The 20,545-nt window shown below is 34.8% G+C and overlaps 1 protein-coding gene across 2 annotated transcripts; it reads right to left on the bottom strand.

The window, feature by feature from the left end:
- Positions 1-648: 648 nt before the first annotated feature.
- On the bottom strand, positions 649-18,949 carry LOC134279825 (transketolase-like protein 2). Of its 2 annotated transcripts, none has more exons than XM_062762236.1 (12): positions 18,722-18,949; positions 6,420-6,537; positions 5,898-6,011; positions 5,494-5,591; positions 4,683-4,874; positions 4,236-4,363; positions 3,682-3,878; positions 3,162-3,275; positions 2,805-3,012; positions 2,208-2,422; positions 1,502-1,718; positions 649-1,116 (listed from the first exon to the last, which is right to left on the bottom strand). In XM_062762236.1, exons 1-12 carry the CDS (start codon positions 18,826-18,828, stop codon positions 944-946), a joined length of 1,881 nt encoding a protein of 626 aa, XP_062618220.1. In that variant the 5' UTR covers positions 18,829-18,949; the 3' UTR covers positions 649-943. The 2 variants fall into 2 exon arrangements, with proteins under 2 accessions (XP_062618220.1, XP_062618221.1); XM_062762237.1 differs by lacking the exon at positions 18,722-18,949 and adding an exon at positions 8,666-8,970.
- Positions 18,950-20,545: the final 1,596 nt, after the last annotated feature.

Consider the following 20,545-nt stretch of genomic DNA (forward strand, 5'->3'; position numbering starts at 1 on the left):
TCCAGGAGTAAAGAAGAAGATTTTTAAAGATTGCAATAATTTAAGTGGTTTTGGCCCCAGGCCCCGGGGGGGGCAAGGACCATGAAAATTCACAATTTTTGTTCCCCTTCACCCATAGATGCTATATGCCAAAATTGGTTGAAATTGGTTCAGTGGTTTCTGAGAAGAAGCTGAAAATGTTCCAATGTTAACGAACGACGACGGACGAAAACGGATAGCAATAGATCACCTGCGTTTACTCGGGTGACCTAAAAATCACATGCGGAACGGGACAAATACAATCTAATTAAAATTAGATGTTAGATCCGCTCGCATACTCCCTATACACTAACATCTAACAACATCCCATAGAGGGTCACGTCAAAGGTCAAATTCGGAACAACTCTAGACTTACTTGCTTCATCAAATATACGATGATTTTGCAAGCAACAATTTGATTGGTTGATAGAATTTGACCTCTGATGTGACCCTCTATGGGATGTTGTTAGATGTTAGTGTAGCGAGTATGCGAGCGGATCTAACATCTAATTTTAATTAGATTGGGACAAATAGAGACAAGAAAAGGACATAAAATCTCGTCCACAGAGACAAAGATTTTATCACTCCAGAAATCATAAATTGATAAATTGTCAAAGAACAAACAGCATATTCATTGAGTAAATTTTATTTCTTTGTTTTTGGACAAAAGCATTTGCAAAAACAAACACTACATCTGTTGATCAACAACTGTCCTGAGATACAAAGATAGCACTAGCTCACTCAAATCATTTAACAAGAAAATGCTTATCTGGCAAACAACATTATTTAAATTATCAAATAATCAAGGAGATACACATATCAGTACAAGAAAAAAAACTAGTACAAGTCATCGTACATGTGATAAAATTTGATAAAGGTCTATCTAGCATTTTTATTTGGAGAGTTTGTGTACTACAGCACCATTTTACTGGGACAGAATTTGGTTGACGGCCTTGACGATGCAGTTTGCGCTGATTCCGTATTTCTCCAGGAGTTCAGCACTCTTGCCAGATCTCGGGACTTCCTGAACAGCGAGCTTCTTAACGGTGATGTCTCGACAACACGCCACGGCTGAGCAGACTGCCTCCCCTAGACCTCCTAGAAATGGAGGATAATTACGTACAGTTAGGCGAATGTAATAAAGCAAACAAAAATAGTCTGGAATGTATCACCTAGTTACAAATATTAATCAGGAAAGGTCAAACCTTCTCATCCAAATTAGAGATGAGAAAGAAACAGAGATATGAAAAAGTTTCAAAGATTGAGGTTAAAATATACGGTTTACAGAAAAAGTGGTTGGTAGTTCCACTCTGATAAATCCAGATATGGAGGAATATTACTTATATTTGCTTTTTCAATACATCTAATAACACATGATTTCATTAACAATGCTTGTGACCAGTTCATTAGCATCTCTCACAATGCTTTTACGTTCTGAATGAACAATTTTAACAGCTTGGATGATAAATTTTGGTCAGCTTACCTTCAGGGTAATGGTCCTCCACAGTTATGATCTTTCCTCCGGTTTCTTTGGCGTTCTTTCGGATCAGTTCTGCATCGATTGGTTTAATGGTGAAGGGGTCAATAACTCGGATGTTGACTCCATCCACAGCGAGTTTGTCTGCGGCCTTCAGGGCCTCAAACAAGGTCACGCAGCAGCCAATCACAGTCACTTTGTCACTGTCACTACTACGGACCACCTACAAACAGAATTGATTGGACAATGAATGAATTTTTTAAAGTTCATGGCATTAACAACTAATCATTAACGATAACAGAGCTTGTGCTCTGTTTACAAAAATAGTTTATGTTTGACGGGTGTGTTCAATTAGTAAAACTCTGTTCACATTACTGAGCACAGACTGACAATACTGGTGAGTTGGTTTTGCTTTCTCACACTTCTATCTGAATTTTCTGGATTATAGTTTTAACATTTCTCATTAAGGATAAAAGTTTACTTTATGAAAATGAATATATTTGTCAATCCAATGCGTCACAAAATTCCTAGTTTCAAAAATTTCAAGATGCAAGTAGTTTTTTTTATTATATTTCCATGTGAAATGCTATAACAACATATAAGTCATGATATTATACAAAAAATTTGACAAAATATTAACTTCAAATCTTACTCTATGCCCCTTTAAAATACCTGCTTAATATCGTTGTTTCCATAACAAATGTATACTTACCCTTGCTTTTCCTATCTGTAGGTTATCGTCAGCACTGTAGATAATGGGGGTGTTGGGACGGCTGGTTCTGATGAAGCAGACACCCGGGGTGTTAGCGGCCAGCTCCATGGCCCTCTCTGTTGACACCGCATCGCTGGGGTAGAAGACGGTGGACCCGGGGATAGTACGGAACATGGCCAGGTCTTCTAGTGCCATCTGGGAGGGACCATCTTCACCTGTGTGGGGATAAAGTGAAAGTGGACCTTATTGTTTGTGAGGACAAAGTGAAAGGCAACTTCATGTCCCAATTTCATTATTAATCTAGACCTACAACTGAGTTTATTCAAGAGATTTTAATCTAGATCATAAAATAAAATCCAATGTACCAGTAATTACATTGTAAATCATGGTTTATGTTTTGGGTATTTTTAAAGACTGGAGGTCTAAAGTGATATCATGCCCATTTTCACAGCCCTTCACTGATTATCACAAATAAATTTATAATCTTAAATTGCTACAATTCATTATGAGTGAATGCATCAATTTATCAGTCTTGTTGATTTTAAAAATTTTGGTCCTCAATGCCTGTAAAATTCATATGGTCAAAATACCACTAACCAATAGAAACCCCGGAGTGAGAGCCCACAAAGTTGGCATTAGTCTGAGAGATGGCTCCCATTCTGATCTGGTCAAAGGCCCTGGTCAGGAAACAGGCAAATGTGGAGATGAAGGGTACGGTTCTACCTCTGGTGCCACAACCGATTCCCACTCCAACCAGGTTCTGCTCGGCGATGAAGCACTCGATAAACCGGTCAGGAAAAGCCTCCTAAAGAGAGAGACCAAAATAAGGGGAAATCACTCTGTTCAGAAGCTAATGAATTGTTAGTTGGTTAAATATAGAGCAACTTGAAAAAATTTTTTGCAACTCAAAAACCATATAGGTTTGCCTTTGATTTCAAAGTATTCACGACTCACCTTCAGTTTGATGGCAAATGTAGAATTTTTAGTGTCTCCGTCCATTGCAATCACTCTGTCATTATTTTTGCCCAGCTTTACAAGTCCAGTTCCATAAGCAGCTCTTGTTGCAACCTACCAATAAAATGAAAAAAGATGTAATCATAAGTCGTAAAAGGAAACATGGAAAGTTTTTCATTTTTCTACTGATCAAATAAAGGAGTCACTTTCAAGCAAGATACTTGTCTCATTTTTCTTATGTAGAGAATAAAAATGTTTGCTTAAAATATCAGTTTAGTTTGTGAATTACTGCTGGATATGATAAGTGGTGTGAAATCACAAATTTTCCTAGGGTTTAGTTTTCATTGTTTTCGAGGTATGTAAAGACCAGAAATTCATGTCCACCATGAAATGTTAAATGTTACATACATAAATACTAAACAATTCTTCATCCATGAAATCAAATTCCCTGGAACCAACAGTTTTTCCTCAAACCATGAAAATTTGACCCCACGAAAATATGTGATTTTACAGTACTTACGGTAGCTCCTTTGTCATAGGTGGGGGGTTCAGACAGCTTGATGTTGGATATGTTGACCGGTTTGGCGAGGTTACTGGGGGGTTTGGGGGTCAGACCGTGGGGTCCTTTGTTGGCGATGTTCTCCATAATAGCCTGAATGGCAGCCTCTGATTTGGCAGACAAGGGTTTACCATGCCAGTTCTCTTGGTCCTCAATGCCTGTAAAATTCATATGGTCAAACTCTACCTCAAACTTGATGAAACAATGAAAAAACTTGGAGGGTTCGAGAACTTGAGGGTAAAATACTTAAAGTTCCATTACCAAAAAACTTCATGCATATAAATTGATGTTTTAGTTTTCCTCTTAGCAACTGATCATTTTGATATATGTGTAGGTTAAGGATTTTTGATTCATAAAACTCAAAAGATCATATAGCTAAAAGTACCAGGGCCTGAACTATATCTTCAAAGAATTAAAATATTTGTTAATGGGGATACCCCAATATTAATTTTTTACTGATCACTTCTGAAGATGATATATTTCCTGACTGAAGGTCTTAAAATGCTCTAGCCCACCTGGGATTCCTTTTCCTTTGAAGGTCTTGGCCAGGATACAGGTGGGCCTCCCCTTCACCGTGCTGGCGTCATGGAAAGCTTTACATAGGGCCTCTACATCGTGGCCGTCAACGACACTGGTGTTCCAGCTAAAAAAAGTCAAGAAATGAGTGAATAAATTCCTATAAGCTATATACTGTAAACGTTTTATATTTGGCGTACACATACAATATTGTGCGTAAATCAATTTTTCAAATGTAAGGCTAAATTTGATTTAGCGCCATCAGAATGTGCTAGATATAACATATGATACACTAGACATTTAGCCGTGTATGTGATTTAGCGGATTCTGCTTTCCGCCAAAATCACTAAACAGAATACATTGCTAAATGTTATATGTTTACAGTATCCCATAACACTTTGCTATAAGCATGTGATACTATATACAGGCACAGTTTAATGTTTTACCCAAAAGCCTCGGCTCTCTTCCTGTACACGTCCATTTCGTGCTGTAGGCTGGTAGGTTCACTCTGCCCCAGACGGTTCACATCAAAGATGGCCACCAGGTTATCCAGTTTATAATAACTGCTGAAGGCCATGGCCTCCCAGATTGACCCCTCTGCACTCTCTCCATCACCGATGATGCAGAACACTCGGTAACTGTATAAACAAAGAACATTTAATTTATAGACTCTCCACACCTCCCAAATTTCCCTTCCCTTTTAAATCTTTCATTATGCATTACAAAGAATCAAATATTATTCATTCATTTGGCAAAAATTTTAATTTGCATCAAATCAAAAAGCTTCAACTGTATTGAGTTCAATCTATGAGCAAGCTTATAGCCCTAATAAATCAAACCTGAGAAATGAGGCTTTGTAATCAAATCAAATCTGCTCTCATTTTTTACCTGTATATCTTAAGCAACTTTCTGAATGTTATGTACCAAATAGCAGGTTTTCTTAGCGGGTGTAAAATTTGGCGTTTTGCCTGCTCAAAGGTTTGCCAAAAACTTTGGCATAATTTATTTTAGCGGACGCAGATTTTAAACTCTTTGCAGATGGACACTAAGAAGGGTACTGATTATTTTAGCGATTAAAATTTTAGCGGACTATCATGAAAACAGTAAAATAAGCCAAAATTAGCACCCCACTAAAATAACCCGCTATACGGTATTGTGTATAGGTAATTTCAGAGGGATCAAATATGTTTATAATACTGTTTACAAATGCCCTCTAACCAATTTTTTTTCAAACCATGACGACCATGCAATACTTACTCAGCTTTATCAAAGTATTTCCCGGTGTATGCCATCCCAGCAGCACAGCTCAAGCCTTGTCCCAGGGATCCAGTGGCCACATCAACAAAGTTCAATCTCTGCGTTAAAATAGAAAAAAAAGTTTAACCATTTTGAACATAAACTGCAAATTGCTGTCACCACTGCATGCATTATAATCACTCCATTGTTAGATATGTGTATTCCAGGCTTGTGACAAGTCCTTTCTCAAGGAGTAGGTTGTACTTCCTGTGAGTTCTATGGTGAGGAGAAAGTAGGTGGAATTGAAAGGATATGTTGTAATAAATAAGAGGAGATGGTTGCACTTAAGGAGCAGGTTGTTCTTATTGAGTAGATTAATAACTGGATTCCACTGTATTTATAAGAACGGAGTCAACTGTACTTACAGGAGTAGGATGTCCTTCCAGGTCAGACTCTATCTTACGGAGCTTCAGCAGCTCTGATGTTGGAAAGAGACCTGCTTCTGCCCAGGCGGCATACAGGATTGGAGCAGCATGTCCCTGACAAACAAATGAAAACACCATTAAAAGGTTCGATCTTGTTAGCAGCATTCTACTATGCATGCTCCTGAGAATCTATAATAAGCACCAGCCAGTCAATTCCTCTCACATCTCACTCAACTCTCCCTACATGTTCAGGGAGTTGAGCTTATAGATTTTTGTTTCTTATGATTTTTATGAAATATTAAAATGGGCAAACCACTGAATTTAGTAAAATTTATCAGTAATACTAAGACCTTGCACTGATATGTTCGCAATTATCTGAATTGCTGCAACATATACTAAAACATTTACAAGATGACCGTTCCAAGTAGCAGTAAAAGACAATAAAGTTACAATGAAGCATACTATTTCTGATTCAGATACTATTACTTATGAAAGGTTAGGTATAAGCCCTCTGCCCAGTACCTTTGAGAGGACAAATCTGTCATTGTTAGCTCCCCTTGGTTCTGAAATGGAGTACTTCATGGTGTTGAAGAACAGGACAGACATTATCTCCGCAATAGAACAGCATGATGTCGGATGTCTAAAAATATATTTTCAAAAATCTTAGTCTAAAAATTTTATCTTAAGACTTTTGAGAGGGATATTTTAAACCTGATCAACTTGTCCATGTTACATTTAACAGCTAACCTTTAATGTACCCAGCCCAACTTCAAGAAAATGAAGCCACATTTCATTTGAGTAATTAAGTTTTTCAGCAGGATCAAGTTTTTTTTAACCATTAAGACTATACAGTAAAAATCGTTTAGTATGAACATGGATATTGCAAATTCACAGATATAGCAAAGTCATCTTGGATCCCCAGCTATATAAATTTAATGAATTTCTTATATGGTTATAATGAATTACGGTTACTGTAGATTCCTAAATGCGTGGAATTAATTTTTGCGTAATTTCGCGAGAAGCAGCAAACGCGAAATTAACTTACTGTCCTTTATTTTATGGTGTTGAAATGTATGTTAAAACTCTTGATCAACTGTCCATTCGCGAATTCTTCTCCTCACGATTTGCTGTTGAAGAGCCCATTCGCAATAAGGAGAAAATGTGAAAAATAAGGAATCTACAGTATTATAAGCGATTTAATTTCATAGGTTCCAGTGACTTCGTTATAACCAAGTTTTACTGTATTTTAAGTTGCATGCTGGACAGGCAAAATGCCTCTTAAGTATCACCATTTTTAATCAAATGTGCAAGGGTAAGGCAACTTCCATAGTTATATTTTCACACATAAAGAGTTTAAATCTTTTTCTACTGGGGATGCACTGACAATTATCACTTAACACTGATCAGCAACAGTCAATTTAACTTTTGAAGCTTCCTCATGATATCATCAACTGATCAAGGAAGAAAATAATTAGGTATACATCAGTACAAGATCCATCTGTACCTAGGTGTCAACACTTCCTTCTCTATATCACATCCAAGGATATGTAAAATTTCATTTTACAAACAGAAAACTAATATGATGATTTTTCCCCTATAAGTCTAGGGCTTGAATTTTATACCAACACTAAGTATACAAGATTACTCAGATGGACCAGATCAATGGATGAATAACTAGATGACAAGAATTGAAAAACCAACAGAACATGCTTGACCTAATGCTTACATTTCAACAAAATTAAGGCACATATACAAGGAGTCTATCTGTTTCATGAACTTTTCTTATGCAGGGCTATTTTCGCCCCATGCTATTTTTAGCCTTTTCACACTTCTAGACAGTCTTGCCCCATTTTAAAATTTTACGTAGTCACAGTTCCACTGAAGAAATTATACTGTTTTTTTTTTTTGTATTCATCCCATTTTAAATTTGCCCAACAAAATAAAATGGGGGAATTAATTCAGCATACAGCATATAGCATCAGGGGAGGGGGCTGCCCCCTTTCTTTCCCCATTTTTCCAAAAGTTTAGTCAAGTAAAGGAAATGTAGACTGGACTAGTGTTAAAAGAAGTTTGAATCTACAACCCCCCACCTCCCACCCCCTGCATTTTTTTTTTTTTGCTTGTCAAGTTTTTCAAGAAAGTTTTTTTTCTCTGTCTGCCTGTCCTCCCCTTTAAAAATGATGCTAACTTGCTGTACTATTAACTAAATTAATAATGAAAATATCTTCATAGAGGACATGTCATGATATGTTACTTCAAGATATTTCAAGACAAATTTATAATGAGGACATTGTATGTCCACATTTCTGCATATACCAGGTAAGTCTCCCTTCCAAGATACTCATGTTTTCTTCAATGGAGTCACACAGTTGTAAATATAATTCAACAAGAACTGTTAAAATGTCTTGATAATGTATGTGATTTATCATTGGGAGAAATCTCTGATAAAACAGTCTCAGTAAGAAATCAATGCTATGTTAGGAATTTCATTTAATGTATTAATCCTAAAACATTCATACCTCATCACTACTTATGAACAATGTTTAATTATTTTAATGGAATGGCCAGACAAAATCAATCCTTATAATTCTGACAAAAGAACTGAAAGGAATCTTCAAGACAACAAAAACTATGCAAATATCACATCTGAGTTTGAGGCATGACCATATTTTCCCTCAATATGAAATGAAATTTCTGACCATTTTTTTAAATATCATATATACTTTCATCAACCAGTACTTACAGACATACATACAATGCTCACTCACCCAGTGCCAGCAGCAGTGGTAGACTCAATGCTGTGAATTCTCAGCTTATTAGCAATGTCTATCAGATCCTGTTTGGTCTTAGAATCAATAGTTCCAGCCATATTTCTCCACACACAGAAAAACAGCCAATAAAATATAAAACACTAGAAGCCTGGACCAGTGTAGCCGTGCAAACAAGCCGGGAAGATGAACAACTCAGGATAAGGACTCAATCAGAGGAAATGTCAACATATGATATCAACGAGTCAGCTTGTATGTAAATTGCTTAGGAGAGAAAAATAAAGTCAAGTCCCCACGAAAACCACATGGAAAGAAAATAATGTGAAGAAAAAATATAATCTACTAGGATCAAGTGAATGATTTATTTACTGCTTGTTAAAATATCAAATTTTAATTTACGGGTATACTTTAGGAGGTGCCAAAGTCAGTACATGTGAAACTGATAATTTCTTCAGTAGGGATGTAAATTTCAGGAAATGATTAAGAATCACTTCAAGTAGTTAATGTCCAGAGATGAGTGAAGCAACATCGAGATGATACTTGACAAAAATTGTGTAATACATCCTGTAAAGAATGGCTTTTGAATCATCTTGCCCTCATATTACATGTATTTCCAAAAAGACTGTATACCCATTACACTGAGATTTTTTTATTGCCTAAAGATGACTATGAAACCCTAATATACAGTTCATTTGTCATTTAGTTTCTTTAAGAAACAAGCTAATTCAGAGAATTCGTGTCCCCCGCTTAGGGAAAAAGTCGGCTCCCACTGACTGAATTTGTAGAATTATTAAATGTATACATGTATACTGAAGGAAATAAAATACATTTATGTCAATATGCATATAAAGATTTGATTGCTTATTCTTTATTATGTGTATAGAAGATTTTTTTATATAGAATATTTATCACACTGTAATGATGATTTTATAACCTCATAAATTTTTCATTTCACATGCTGAATACTATCATTTAGTAAAAAAAAGAAGTATTTTAAAAAAAACAAGCTAATTCAGAGAATTCGTGTCCCCCGCTTAGGGAAAAAGTCGGCTCCCCCTGACTGAATTTGTAGAATTATTAAATGTTTACATGTATACTGAAGCAAATAAAATACATGTAGGTCAATATGCATATAAAGATTTGATTGCTTATTCTTTACTATGTGTATAGAAGATTTTTTTTATATGGAATATTTATCACACTGTAATGATGATTTTATAACCTCATAAATTTTTCATTTCACATGCTGAATACTATCATTAAGTAAAAAAAAAAGAAAGAAAGAAAAAAAGAAAGAAAGAAAAAAAGAAAGGCTCGACCGAGATGGCTACCCGGGATCTCTCACATTGGAAGCGAGAGACATAACCATTAGTCCACAGAATCGCTTTACGTAGAACGAAGTATATGTAGAACTGAAGTCACATACATGTATATATTCATGTTTTCATGTTCGGTATTCTCAAAATTTTACACAATCCATGGTGTTTGATTTATTTAGCCTTTATTAAACAGTTCTAATAGATGTAATAAGAACATAAAGTTCGCCGAGAACCTGTTTTATACGCAATAACTCTCCTCATGCCCCTGCGCTAAAAATAGCGACATGTAATACTATAAATACTAATAAAACAAACGGGGCGGGGCACTTTGAGAGGGGCGAGAGACGTCCTAGGGAGTTTTGGTATAAAATTACATTGCATAAGCTCAAAATCTTCTTGAAATATCGCCCGGAAATGATAGTGTTACACACAGACAGAATGTATAAATTTACGACCTTGAACTTTGACCTTTTGACCTCAAAATCAATAGGGGTCTTCTTTAGGCCACAGGGAGTTGTTATGTAAAATTTCATTGCAATAGCTCAAATGGTTCTAGAGATATCGTGTGGAAACGAAAGTGTTTTAACAGACAGAATTTGCTTATTTATGACCTTGACCTTTGACCTTTTGACCTCAAAATCAATAGGGGTCTTCTTTAGTCCATAGGGAGTTGCTATGCTAAATTTCATTGCAAAAGCTCAAAGGGTTCTCGAGATATCGTGTGGAAACGAAAGCGTTACAGACAGACAGAAAGACGGACGGACGGACGGACAAACCCAAATTAATATCCCCCACTTTTCAAGCGGGGGACAAAAACAGTGTAAGAGAACAACCATACATGCACATATTAAATACTTGACATACATGTACCGTACCTTTAATCTTTTAAATAAAAACATCTTTTTTTCTGCTTAGCAGGTATCAATTACATTTGGGTAGCCAATATGTTATGACAATTCAAACATGACAACAGAAGGTACCGAATTACAGTCAATAACACAATATAACAGCAGCAGCACTATTTTTCTTGCCTGTTTCATAGTACTGTACTTAATTTTCCCACTACACAAATTATTGTAACAATCACACAACCCTTGAGTAACCTTGTCATTGTTTTCTCTTGAATCTCAGGATGAAGTTCATATTAACTTTTTTTTTTAGATGAAACCATAAAGTCAAGGTTTCCTGTTGCATTAGAGGCTAGGAAAAAGATCTCCCACTGCTCAACGGCTGTGAGTGCTTTGAGTACAGGTCTAAATTTTTCAGCCCTTCACGAGCAAGTGGTACATCTCAATACAAGTGAAAACATAGGTAATCAGAGATTACAGAGCTCACCTCAACGAATGTTGTCTTTAAGTAAGGCAAAGTCACACAATTAACCAACAAGAAGTGTACATTCCAAAAATGAAAATATTTAAGGTAGGTCGCGGGTTTACTGCATAAAAATTCTTACGAGAAAACATATCCTGAAAATTTGATATATAATGTTCCTTAGAATTCACAGTGTATTATCTGCAATTTTTATTAAATTTGCCTACATAGTTTTCATGCTATATAACTGTAAACGCGGTATTGTTGTTAGTACTTTTTTTACGCTTTACTATTGAAATGTATGGAAAAATGACGTTTTTAAGCGAATTTTTTGAAAATAGTTTCTTTTAAAAAGATTGGATAACTTTATAAAGACGTAGACGAATTAGTCAGGAATTTCAAAATGTCAAGATGAGGTAAAATCAAAACTATTAATATAAAAAATTCAATATGTCTTCTCGCTAGATTTTTTGCTAATTAATTTCAAAGTTTTTCTTTTATGCTGCTAAAATGTTGCGTTTATGGCTTTATTTACATCTACAACGTCATTTGTTGAACGTAGTCACATTTACAGTACGAGTATAAATATCTTGACCTTTGGAATATACAAGATGTAAAAGGTGACATAGATACAAAATTTAATTTCACTCATCATTTAATTTATTGCATAGACATATAAGAATGACCAGCAACTTATTTTCACTGGTATTGAGAAATTCATACTCTAATCACAAAGTCAGAATGAACGGTATAAACATTCCCCGTGCGTGAGAATTAACATACAGCGACAACAACGCGAGTGATAAAATATTAGTACCAGGTCCTGTATTTTTTTTTTTTTCTTTTTTTTTTTTTTTTGGAAATTTATGGTCAATAGGATTTCAAGGATAATACAAAAATTTGATCACTTTATTTCAAAAAGGGTAAAAAAAAAAACCATCCGATCGATACTGAGGAAATAAGCGCGGGATGGGAGGGGGGGGGGCAATGTTCTTTTTATATTAGTCGCAAGCCATAGTATATGGCCATAAAGCTCAAACATTTGTTAATTTCGAATTCTCTTAATCAAATCTCAATACGCAAAAAAGGAAAACACTTGCATTTAGCTTTTACACTTGGAGCTTTTTGTTATAAAAAATATATATAGAAAATGATGCTTGTAAATTGTTTACAGTGTCAGATTTTTACAGTCCAGGTGTTCGTATAAATTTGATTTTTAGATGCATTTCACAATTTTTAAATTTAGCCAGCAATTCAAGGCGAATACACGAGATTTAAATACATAACAACCAAACAATTATGATGATAATAAAAAAAAGACAGGAAAATACATGTGATTAAATTTAACCCATTTTCGTCCTGACTTTGATTGGCAGTCATGATGCAATACGCATGTTCCCCTGAGTTTCAAATAACGTGCGCACATACAACCCCTCAAGTTTTCCGCTAAGCAATTTTTGTTCCTGATAACTTTCTTTCTGCATACCATAACTTTTACGCTGATTTATTCTGATTGATTTTACCAGTTAGTTATACTCACAATATAAATTATTCCTTTCATTTGGTATCGTATTTAATTAGTCCTAAGATATTACATATAATTACTAGTACATCAGAATTCGGATTGAAATGTAATTTTAAAAAAACATGTACGAGGTTTACGTCCATAGCATGCACTGTGGCAACGCCCTTGGAAAAAATTACGCACTTTGAAAAATTTGGGACCAACTCAACGCACTTCGAATTTTTTTTTCAAAGTGCGTTAAGAGTTTACATCAATATATTTTATCAACTTAACGCACTTTAAAAAAAAATGTAAAAACATTGGATCCCATTGGATTCAGATTTAAGTAATGGAAATATTTTATTTGTAATTTATTCTCAAAACACTTATGCATTAATTTACTCCCGTCGAGAAGAGGAGAAGACGGATAGAAGATCTATCAGTCGAAATCTTTATCATTCCAATAAATAGGCGTCGGTAACAAAAAAAGGGGGAGGGGAGTAATAAACCCCAAAAAGGATAAGCTGCATTTTCAATGCTTAGATAGGGTATATCTTTCCAAAATATGTGTGTATGTGGGGGGGGGGGGCTTAGCCCCCTCCTCTTGTCTTCGCCCGGTGTCGATGCCTATGGTATATACCCAAAAGTGTAATATGTATTTACATAATGGTATGACGTTGTAAACTTTCAATACAGATGAGAACTTTCATACTTTTGAGAAATCAAATTGCCTCTTTTTCTTAAGATAAATTCAATGCTTTAAGTTGTTCACTTTTAGCCCCCCCCCCCTTTTACATCTACCTATTACCTAGAATTTTTAAACAGAAACAAAATAATGATATTAAACAATTATCTCTCTATTTTTTCTAAAAGACCCATTTCCCTTTTATAACTTTTATCAAAAACTAAGATATTTAAATACTGTAGAATAGTTTTTTCCACGGGGTCATAATTCCGCGGAATCGCAATTTCTGTTTAATCCGCGGGTAGAAAATTACACGGATTTCTTAAACTGTATTTACATGCCGTACATTAATATTAAGTACGCTTGGACAAATTTCCGCGGAAAATTTATGACCGCGTACATAGCGTAAAATAATACCACGCGGAAAAAAAGTACTTCTACAGTATTCTATACCTCATGTCCTGAAGTGACCTCATCATAAAAAAAATTATCCAACCATGATCAATTATTTATCATACCGATTATCTGTGAGAACATTGATCAAGTTTTACATTTTTTTTTCAAAATGCGTTAACATGGTCGATATTTACGCACTTTGAAAAAAAACATGATTTTTTCAAAGTGCGTTAGCTAGGTCCCAAATTTTAACGCACTTTGAAAACATTTTTCAAAGTGTGTAATTTTTCAAAGTGCGTTGTAACAATGCACTTTGTATTAATCTACTTGATTCGTACAGACTTGAAGTCATTTGCAGAGAATTGGGCGGGAAACAACGTAACGTTGCCTTTGTGAAGTAGCTGACGTCATAATCAAATGTGCACAAAACATCCGCTCGAATCGTCGAAATTGTGTACCAAAATTGATGACAAAAGCAAACCCGCGACCTACCTTAAGCAATTTTAATCTGATTTTGAAATAGAACTACATAAAAAATTTAAACTAGTTCTTCTTCATGAAAATGTAATTAAAATCCAGCATCTGAAGCAAATTTGAGAGTTTTCATCTCTTGATGCAACATTTGTGCAAGTTTGGTTTATACAATGTTATATAAGCCTTATAGTTTTTTGGTAATAGACCTGCACCCATAACTTTTACCTGGTCTATTATCTGAAAATGTATGTCGAATTCAGCATCTGAAGCAAGTCCATTAGTGTGCATCCTAAGATGTATCATCCATGCAAGTTTGCTCATTATAGGGCTCATAGTTAATTGGAAATGAAACATGCATCAAAAACTAACATTTTCACTCATCAACAAAAAGTAGGTCAGATTCAGCATCCGAAGCAAGACCAGTAGTATGCATCCTTATATGTATCATCCACGCAAGTTTGGTCATTAAAGAACTCATAGTTACTTGGAAATGAATCATGCACCAAAAACTTTAACCTATTCACTCAACTGGAAAATGTAGGTCAGATACAGCATCCGAAGCAAGCCTGGTAGTATACATCCTTATATGTATAATCCATGCAAGTTTGGCCAACATAGGGCTTATATAGTTACTTGGAAATGAAATCTGCACCAAAAACTTTAACCTGTTCACTCAACCAGAAAATGTAGGTCAGATTCAGCATCTGAAGCAAGCCCTGTAGTGCATCCTTAGATGTATCATCCATGCAAGTTTGGTCAACATAGGGCTTATAGTTACTTGGAAATGAAACCTGCACTAAAAACTTTAACTTGTTCACTCAACCGGAAAATGTAGGTCAGATTCAGCATCCGAAGCAAGCCCAGTAGTATGCATCCTTAGATATATCATCCATGCAAGTTTGGTCAACATAGGGCTTATTGTTACTTGGAAATGAAACCTGCACCAAAAACTTTAACCTGTTCACTCAACCGTAAAATGTAGGTCAGATTCAGCATCCAAAGCAAGCCTGGTAGTATGCATCCTTAGATGTATCATCCATGCAAGTTTGGTCAACATAGGGCTTATAGTTACTTGGAAATGAAACCTGCACCAAAAACTTTAACCTGTTCACTCAACCGGAAAATGTAGGTCAGATTAAGCATCCGAAGCAAGCCTGGTAGTATGCATCCTTAGATGTATCATCCATGCAAGTTTGGTCAACATAGGGCTTATAGTTACTTGGAAATGAAACCTACACCAAAAACTGCACCAAAAATGTTAACCTGCTCCAAAAACATTAACCTGGTCATTCCTTTGCTGAAATTGCAGCATCTGAAACTTTGACTGGTACAATGAAACACACTAGAACCCTCTTCCATGCATGTCTAATCAATATAGGACATAGAAGTACTTAAAAAGAAAACTGCTCCAAAAAACTTAACCTTAACCTGGGACGCCGACGCCGACACCGACGCCGAGGGTATTACATAAGCTCCCCCAACTTCGTTGAGGTGAGCTAAAAATCTCAAAAGGTGTAAAGCAGAGGAAACAATCAATCATTTTGCCTTACAGAATATAAAGTTAAACAATCTGAAAGTGAACACCAGATTTGGAGGGAATATTACAATTTGGTAAAGAAAACAAGAGGCCTATGGAATACAATGCTAACTGAGTAAAATAGTTATTGTTGCAACTTTTGTCATACTGGCCATGAATTGTACCAAATTAAATTTATATACACACATTATAAAAGCTTTTTTTCCCCACTTTCTGATTTATCTATGATAAAAAGGGACAGTTAAGTCTCTCTAAATGAAAAAACTTGAATCATATTAAGAATGCTTTGTTGCAAGTTTGAATGAAATTACCCCTGTACACCTAGGGTGTTGAGGAGAAAGAAATACACAAAAATTAGCAAGGGGATTTAAGGACCAGGGACAAAAATTAAGAAAAGGAAATGAGGAGGTTAAATGTAAATTATCGCATATCTTTTTAAAAACCTTGTTTTTTAAAAAACTGAAAAAAATATTTATTAATGTATTAAGCATATTCTATGTGATATTTAAAAATTGAAATTCAAGTGTGCTGAAATGCATATTCCAATTAAGTGTTTAATTATTGAGGTACATGTATATCCAAAATAATAAGCAAAATTTATTAACTGTGATCATTAGGAAACATACAACACCTTTAATTATGTTTAATAAAGTAATTGAGAAACAAGCTATTAATTTACTTCTAAAATCCTGTCTTTTGAGTATTACATCTGCAAATATAAATTTCTTATCATCCATATAAGACATAGTACTACTTTAAATTGCCTGCTGAATGTAGGTCTTCAGTAAGACTTTGGATATCCAATATTGTTGTATTTTTTACACCCTGTGCATGCAAAGCTATACATTTCATACAACTCTTCAAGTGAAAAGAATAAATTTTCAAATATTTGTGTCATATAGCCACCCACTTACACAAAATGAAAACTCTGGATTGTAATAATGTTAACTTACTCGTTACCCAAAAATTTATGAATTCTCTTTCTCTTTCTTTATGATATCTCTCAGGGCTGTCATAGCACCTTTTGGTACATGGACCGGGTCCCTCTATCTTGGGAAAAATCCTCGACATTTTTGTTAAATTGGGAAAATTATAAACAAGCAAAATATTTAATCATGAAAGCCATATAAATTATCACTTTAAAAAGTATACTTGAAAAGCTAAAATTTACAGGACATGAGGTCTGATAAAATCTATATTTAACAGAACAAACATTTACTTACTATACAGGCATTTTTTTTTCTTTTATTTTCATATGATACTATACAGAGACTGGAAAAAAAAATGTGGGGAGGGGGTATTTCTTACTGTTTTATTGCACCTCAATCAAAAATTCAGATTATAATGAATTATTTAATTGAAATTATCAAGTTACTATTTAAAATTTTCCTTTTAAAGATTAGCAAAATTTTCTTTTTTCTGGTCATTTGACTCAATGCAAATAAAATAGAGTGTCCAAGATTTTATTTTAACTTATAATTCATTTTTAAATATATTTATTTATTCAATGAACTAACTCAAAATGGTTATCCTTTTTTAATAATGAAAATAAGTTCCCCAACCCAATCTACGTATGACCTATCTTTAGATCTCTATTCCATGACAGAGGAAATTCGAATTAGAAATAAACGATCATGATAGGGTTGTTGCAGATTAAAATTAAGCATGCATTACTGCTAAATGGATCAAATAAAGGATGTATGTGTGGAAAATTAGGTTGTATATACAAGAAAACACGTGCTTGGGAATTTTCTACATCTGAAATTGGGAAAATCTAGCACTTTGTGCCATTGGGAATGGGTCCCATATTCGGTTCAAATTTGAGGGGAGTGACGGCCCTGTCTCTTTCTCCCAAAATTCGAATATATATATATATGGTAAATTTTGGCAAATGAATGTAAATATGAAATTAAATGATTCCTCTGATTAATTCAATACTGTGAAAGAAACACAACTTCACTAGCCATAGGTTTATACCCTACTCTCCTCATAAAACCCTGGTTTATGAAGAGATGTTGTGTTACCCTTGGCTAGCGAAGATAGAAGAAACACAAAAATGAATAAATTAATTTACTGAATTTTAAGATAGCAGAACAAACAAATACACAATAAGAAATGACTAAGATTGAATGAAGTTATGTTCAAGAATACAAAGTAATTGTTTTTGCAAACACACTAACGGCTGGATATCACATGTTGAATTGTAATATTCATATTCAACAGGTCAATCAAAGTCAAATCAAGATAAGGCAAGAAATAAATTGTTTTGTAAATTTTTTGATATTGCAAAACTGAAAATGAGCATATATTTCTTGACTCAAATTCTTTGCACAATAGTTTCTTTAGAACAACAGACAAACATGCACTGACTATGTCTATATACTCAGATAATGAAAAAAGCATGACCCTGATTATCTACAGTAGTTTTAATATTCAAGAATTTTTCACGCGTTCCATATACTTATTCTGGCTTTCCTAAAAAGAATTGTGTTAATAAAATTCAATTCTGTAATAAAAATACATCTAGAAAAGATATCGTTGATCGATATATCGTAGATGCAAAATATACATGTTTAATATAAAACTTTAATTTTCTTTTCTTTTTTTCTTTTTTTTTTTCAAAACCACTTCTATGAAATCAAAATATCTGACTTTTTTCTTTTACACAAAACTTAAAAAATAAACCTTCATGAATATTGTTCTTTTATATTCATCTACAGAAAGCAAACAAGGCAAGTAGCAAACTGGATCAGTTTCACATAAAACACAAAGATTTTTTTCTTCAATGCCTTTTAAACTTTTCTTTTAAGAAAGCATGCGTTTTTCTTACCCCGAGTTGCTTGCGTCTGTCATCTGAATGCTGTGAATTCGCAGCTTGTTGGAAATGTCTTTCAGATTCTGCAAGGTTTTTGCATCTGGTCTGTGGTACTCACTCATTTTGATTTATTTATAGCAATATGCTTTGATGACAATGAAGAATAAACACAAAATTTCGACAACCCCAACGATTCCACCGGTAAATTTCACGCTCGTCCTGGCCACCGGAAGAGCAAATAGACCGCATCTACAAAGAATCTCGATCCCGATATCTTTATGAAAATGGAATGCTGTGGAACGGTGGCAACGTGTTGATTCAGGATCCTGACATAATGAGGATGGATTTTTTATCACACACATTGTTCTCATTAGTTAAGGACAGATGATACAATCATTTTTTTTTTCAAAATTCCTTGGAATAACCAGGGACCTGGAATAATTAACATCAAGATTTTTTTATTTTTCCAAGTTGGGGGGGGGGGGGGGGTATTCAGAATGTTATGTACAAGAAAGAGTAAAAAAAATTCCAATCCATGAATTTTCCTAATTTAAAGAATAATTAATTTCAATTCACGCGAAAAATCTATTTCGTAGGGTGGGTGGGTAATCTTTGATTTATCTAATTTATGAGTTTTCTTATAATAATAAAAATATAAAAATTATATAGCTGCAGCAAAAGCCTAGGATCAATCAATAGAGAAAGAAAATTATCCCTACCTAGGGGTATATATTATTTTTTATTTAAAAAAAATAAGTAATGTTAGGTGCCTGTGGTTATAACGCCTTTCGAAAAGGCGAAATAACGCGAAAAAAAGCGTTATCACGCCTTTCCATTCAAAAAAGCTTCATTGCGCCTTTTTTTTTTTTTTTTTAGATTTTACCAAACTGCAAAAAAAAAATGTTCAGGAACCAAGCAATAAATAGATGAATTATAACATTTCCACTAAAGCAAGACTATATTCCCAAAAAGTGTTGGGAGGGGGGGATTTGCCGGTGTCCCCCGCTTAAGTAAAAAAGAAGAGCATACGCAGTTCAAGGGGAGTGTTATTTGCGAAAGTTACGCGCTATAATTATAACGCAAGAGTTAAGCGTTTATTCGCGAAAGTTAAGCGTTATAACGCGAAAGTTACGCGTTTATTCACGAAACTTTCACGTTATAACGCGAATTTTTTTTTTGACCTACGAAAATGAGCTTTCGTAATGAAGTATAGTAAGAGATAAAAAATAAAGAAAATTATATTAGAATTATAATTATTAAAAGAATCATAGAAGTGGCGTTCAATGTGTTATACAAGCCCATAGATGCCAATTAGGACAACCTCGCCTCTGTTTTCCTGCATGCATGGTTTCGAATCAATTTTTCAGTAAATTAATATCAAATCAAGCGCGCCAGAGAATTTGTGTTCCCGCATAGGGATAAAAGAAGAGCATGTGCAGTTCGGGCAGGCGGGGTGGGGGATGGGGGGGGGGGGGGTTCGGATCTGACCCCTTGAACAACCTTGAATTTTGTCCTCAAAATCAATTATGATCTTCCTTCGGCCACAGGGTGTTGTTATGTAAATTTTCATTGCAAAAGATTCTCGAGATATCGCGCGAAAACGAAAGCGCTATACAGACAGACACACAAAAAAAACATCGACAAACTAAACTGTAGAAGCGGTGCAAAGAAGGACAGCTAGGGTTGTGACCAATAACTACAACACCACCAGTAGTGTCACATCGATGATCGACAGGCTAGAATGGAAAAGTTTACTCCACCGTAGAAGTAAAGCAAAGGCTATTATTATGTACCGTGTCGTCCATTACCTTGTTGCCATGGACCTGCCTCCCCAATTCA

Source organism: Saccostrea cucullata, unplaced genomic scaffold (genome assembly GCF_032062105.1).
Source record: "Saccostrea cucullata isolate Sc308-1 unplaced genomic scaffold, CSIRO_AGI_Scuc_v1 ctg1762, whole genome shotgun sequence".
Lineage (NCBI taxonomy): Eukaryota > Metazoa > Mollusca > Bivalvia > Ostreida > Ostreidae > Saccostrea > Saccostrea cuccullata.

Excerpts from the sequence above, each read along its gene's own strand:
- LOC134279825 (XM_062762236.1), bottom strand. The coding sequence starts at position 18,828 with ATGAGTGAGTACCACAGACCAGATGCAAAAACCTTGCAGAATCTGAAA. Across the intron at positions 6,012-6,419 it reads ACAGATTTGTCCTCTCAAAG|GGACATGCTGCTCCAATCCT; the intron begins GTACTGGGCAGA and ends TTTGTTTGTCAG. Across the intron at positions 3,276-3,681 it reads CCTATGACAAAGGAGCTACC|GTTGCAACAAGAGCTGCTTA; the intron begins GTAAGTACTGTA and ends TTTTATTGGTAG.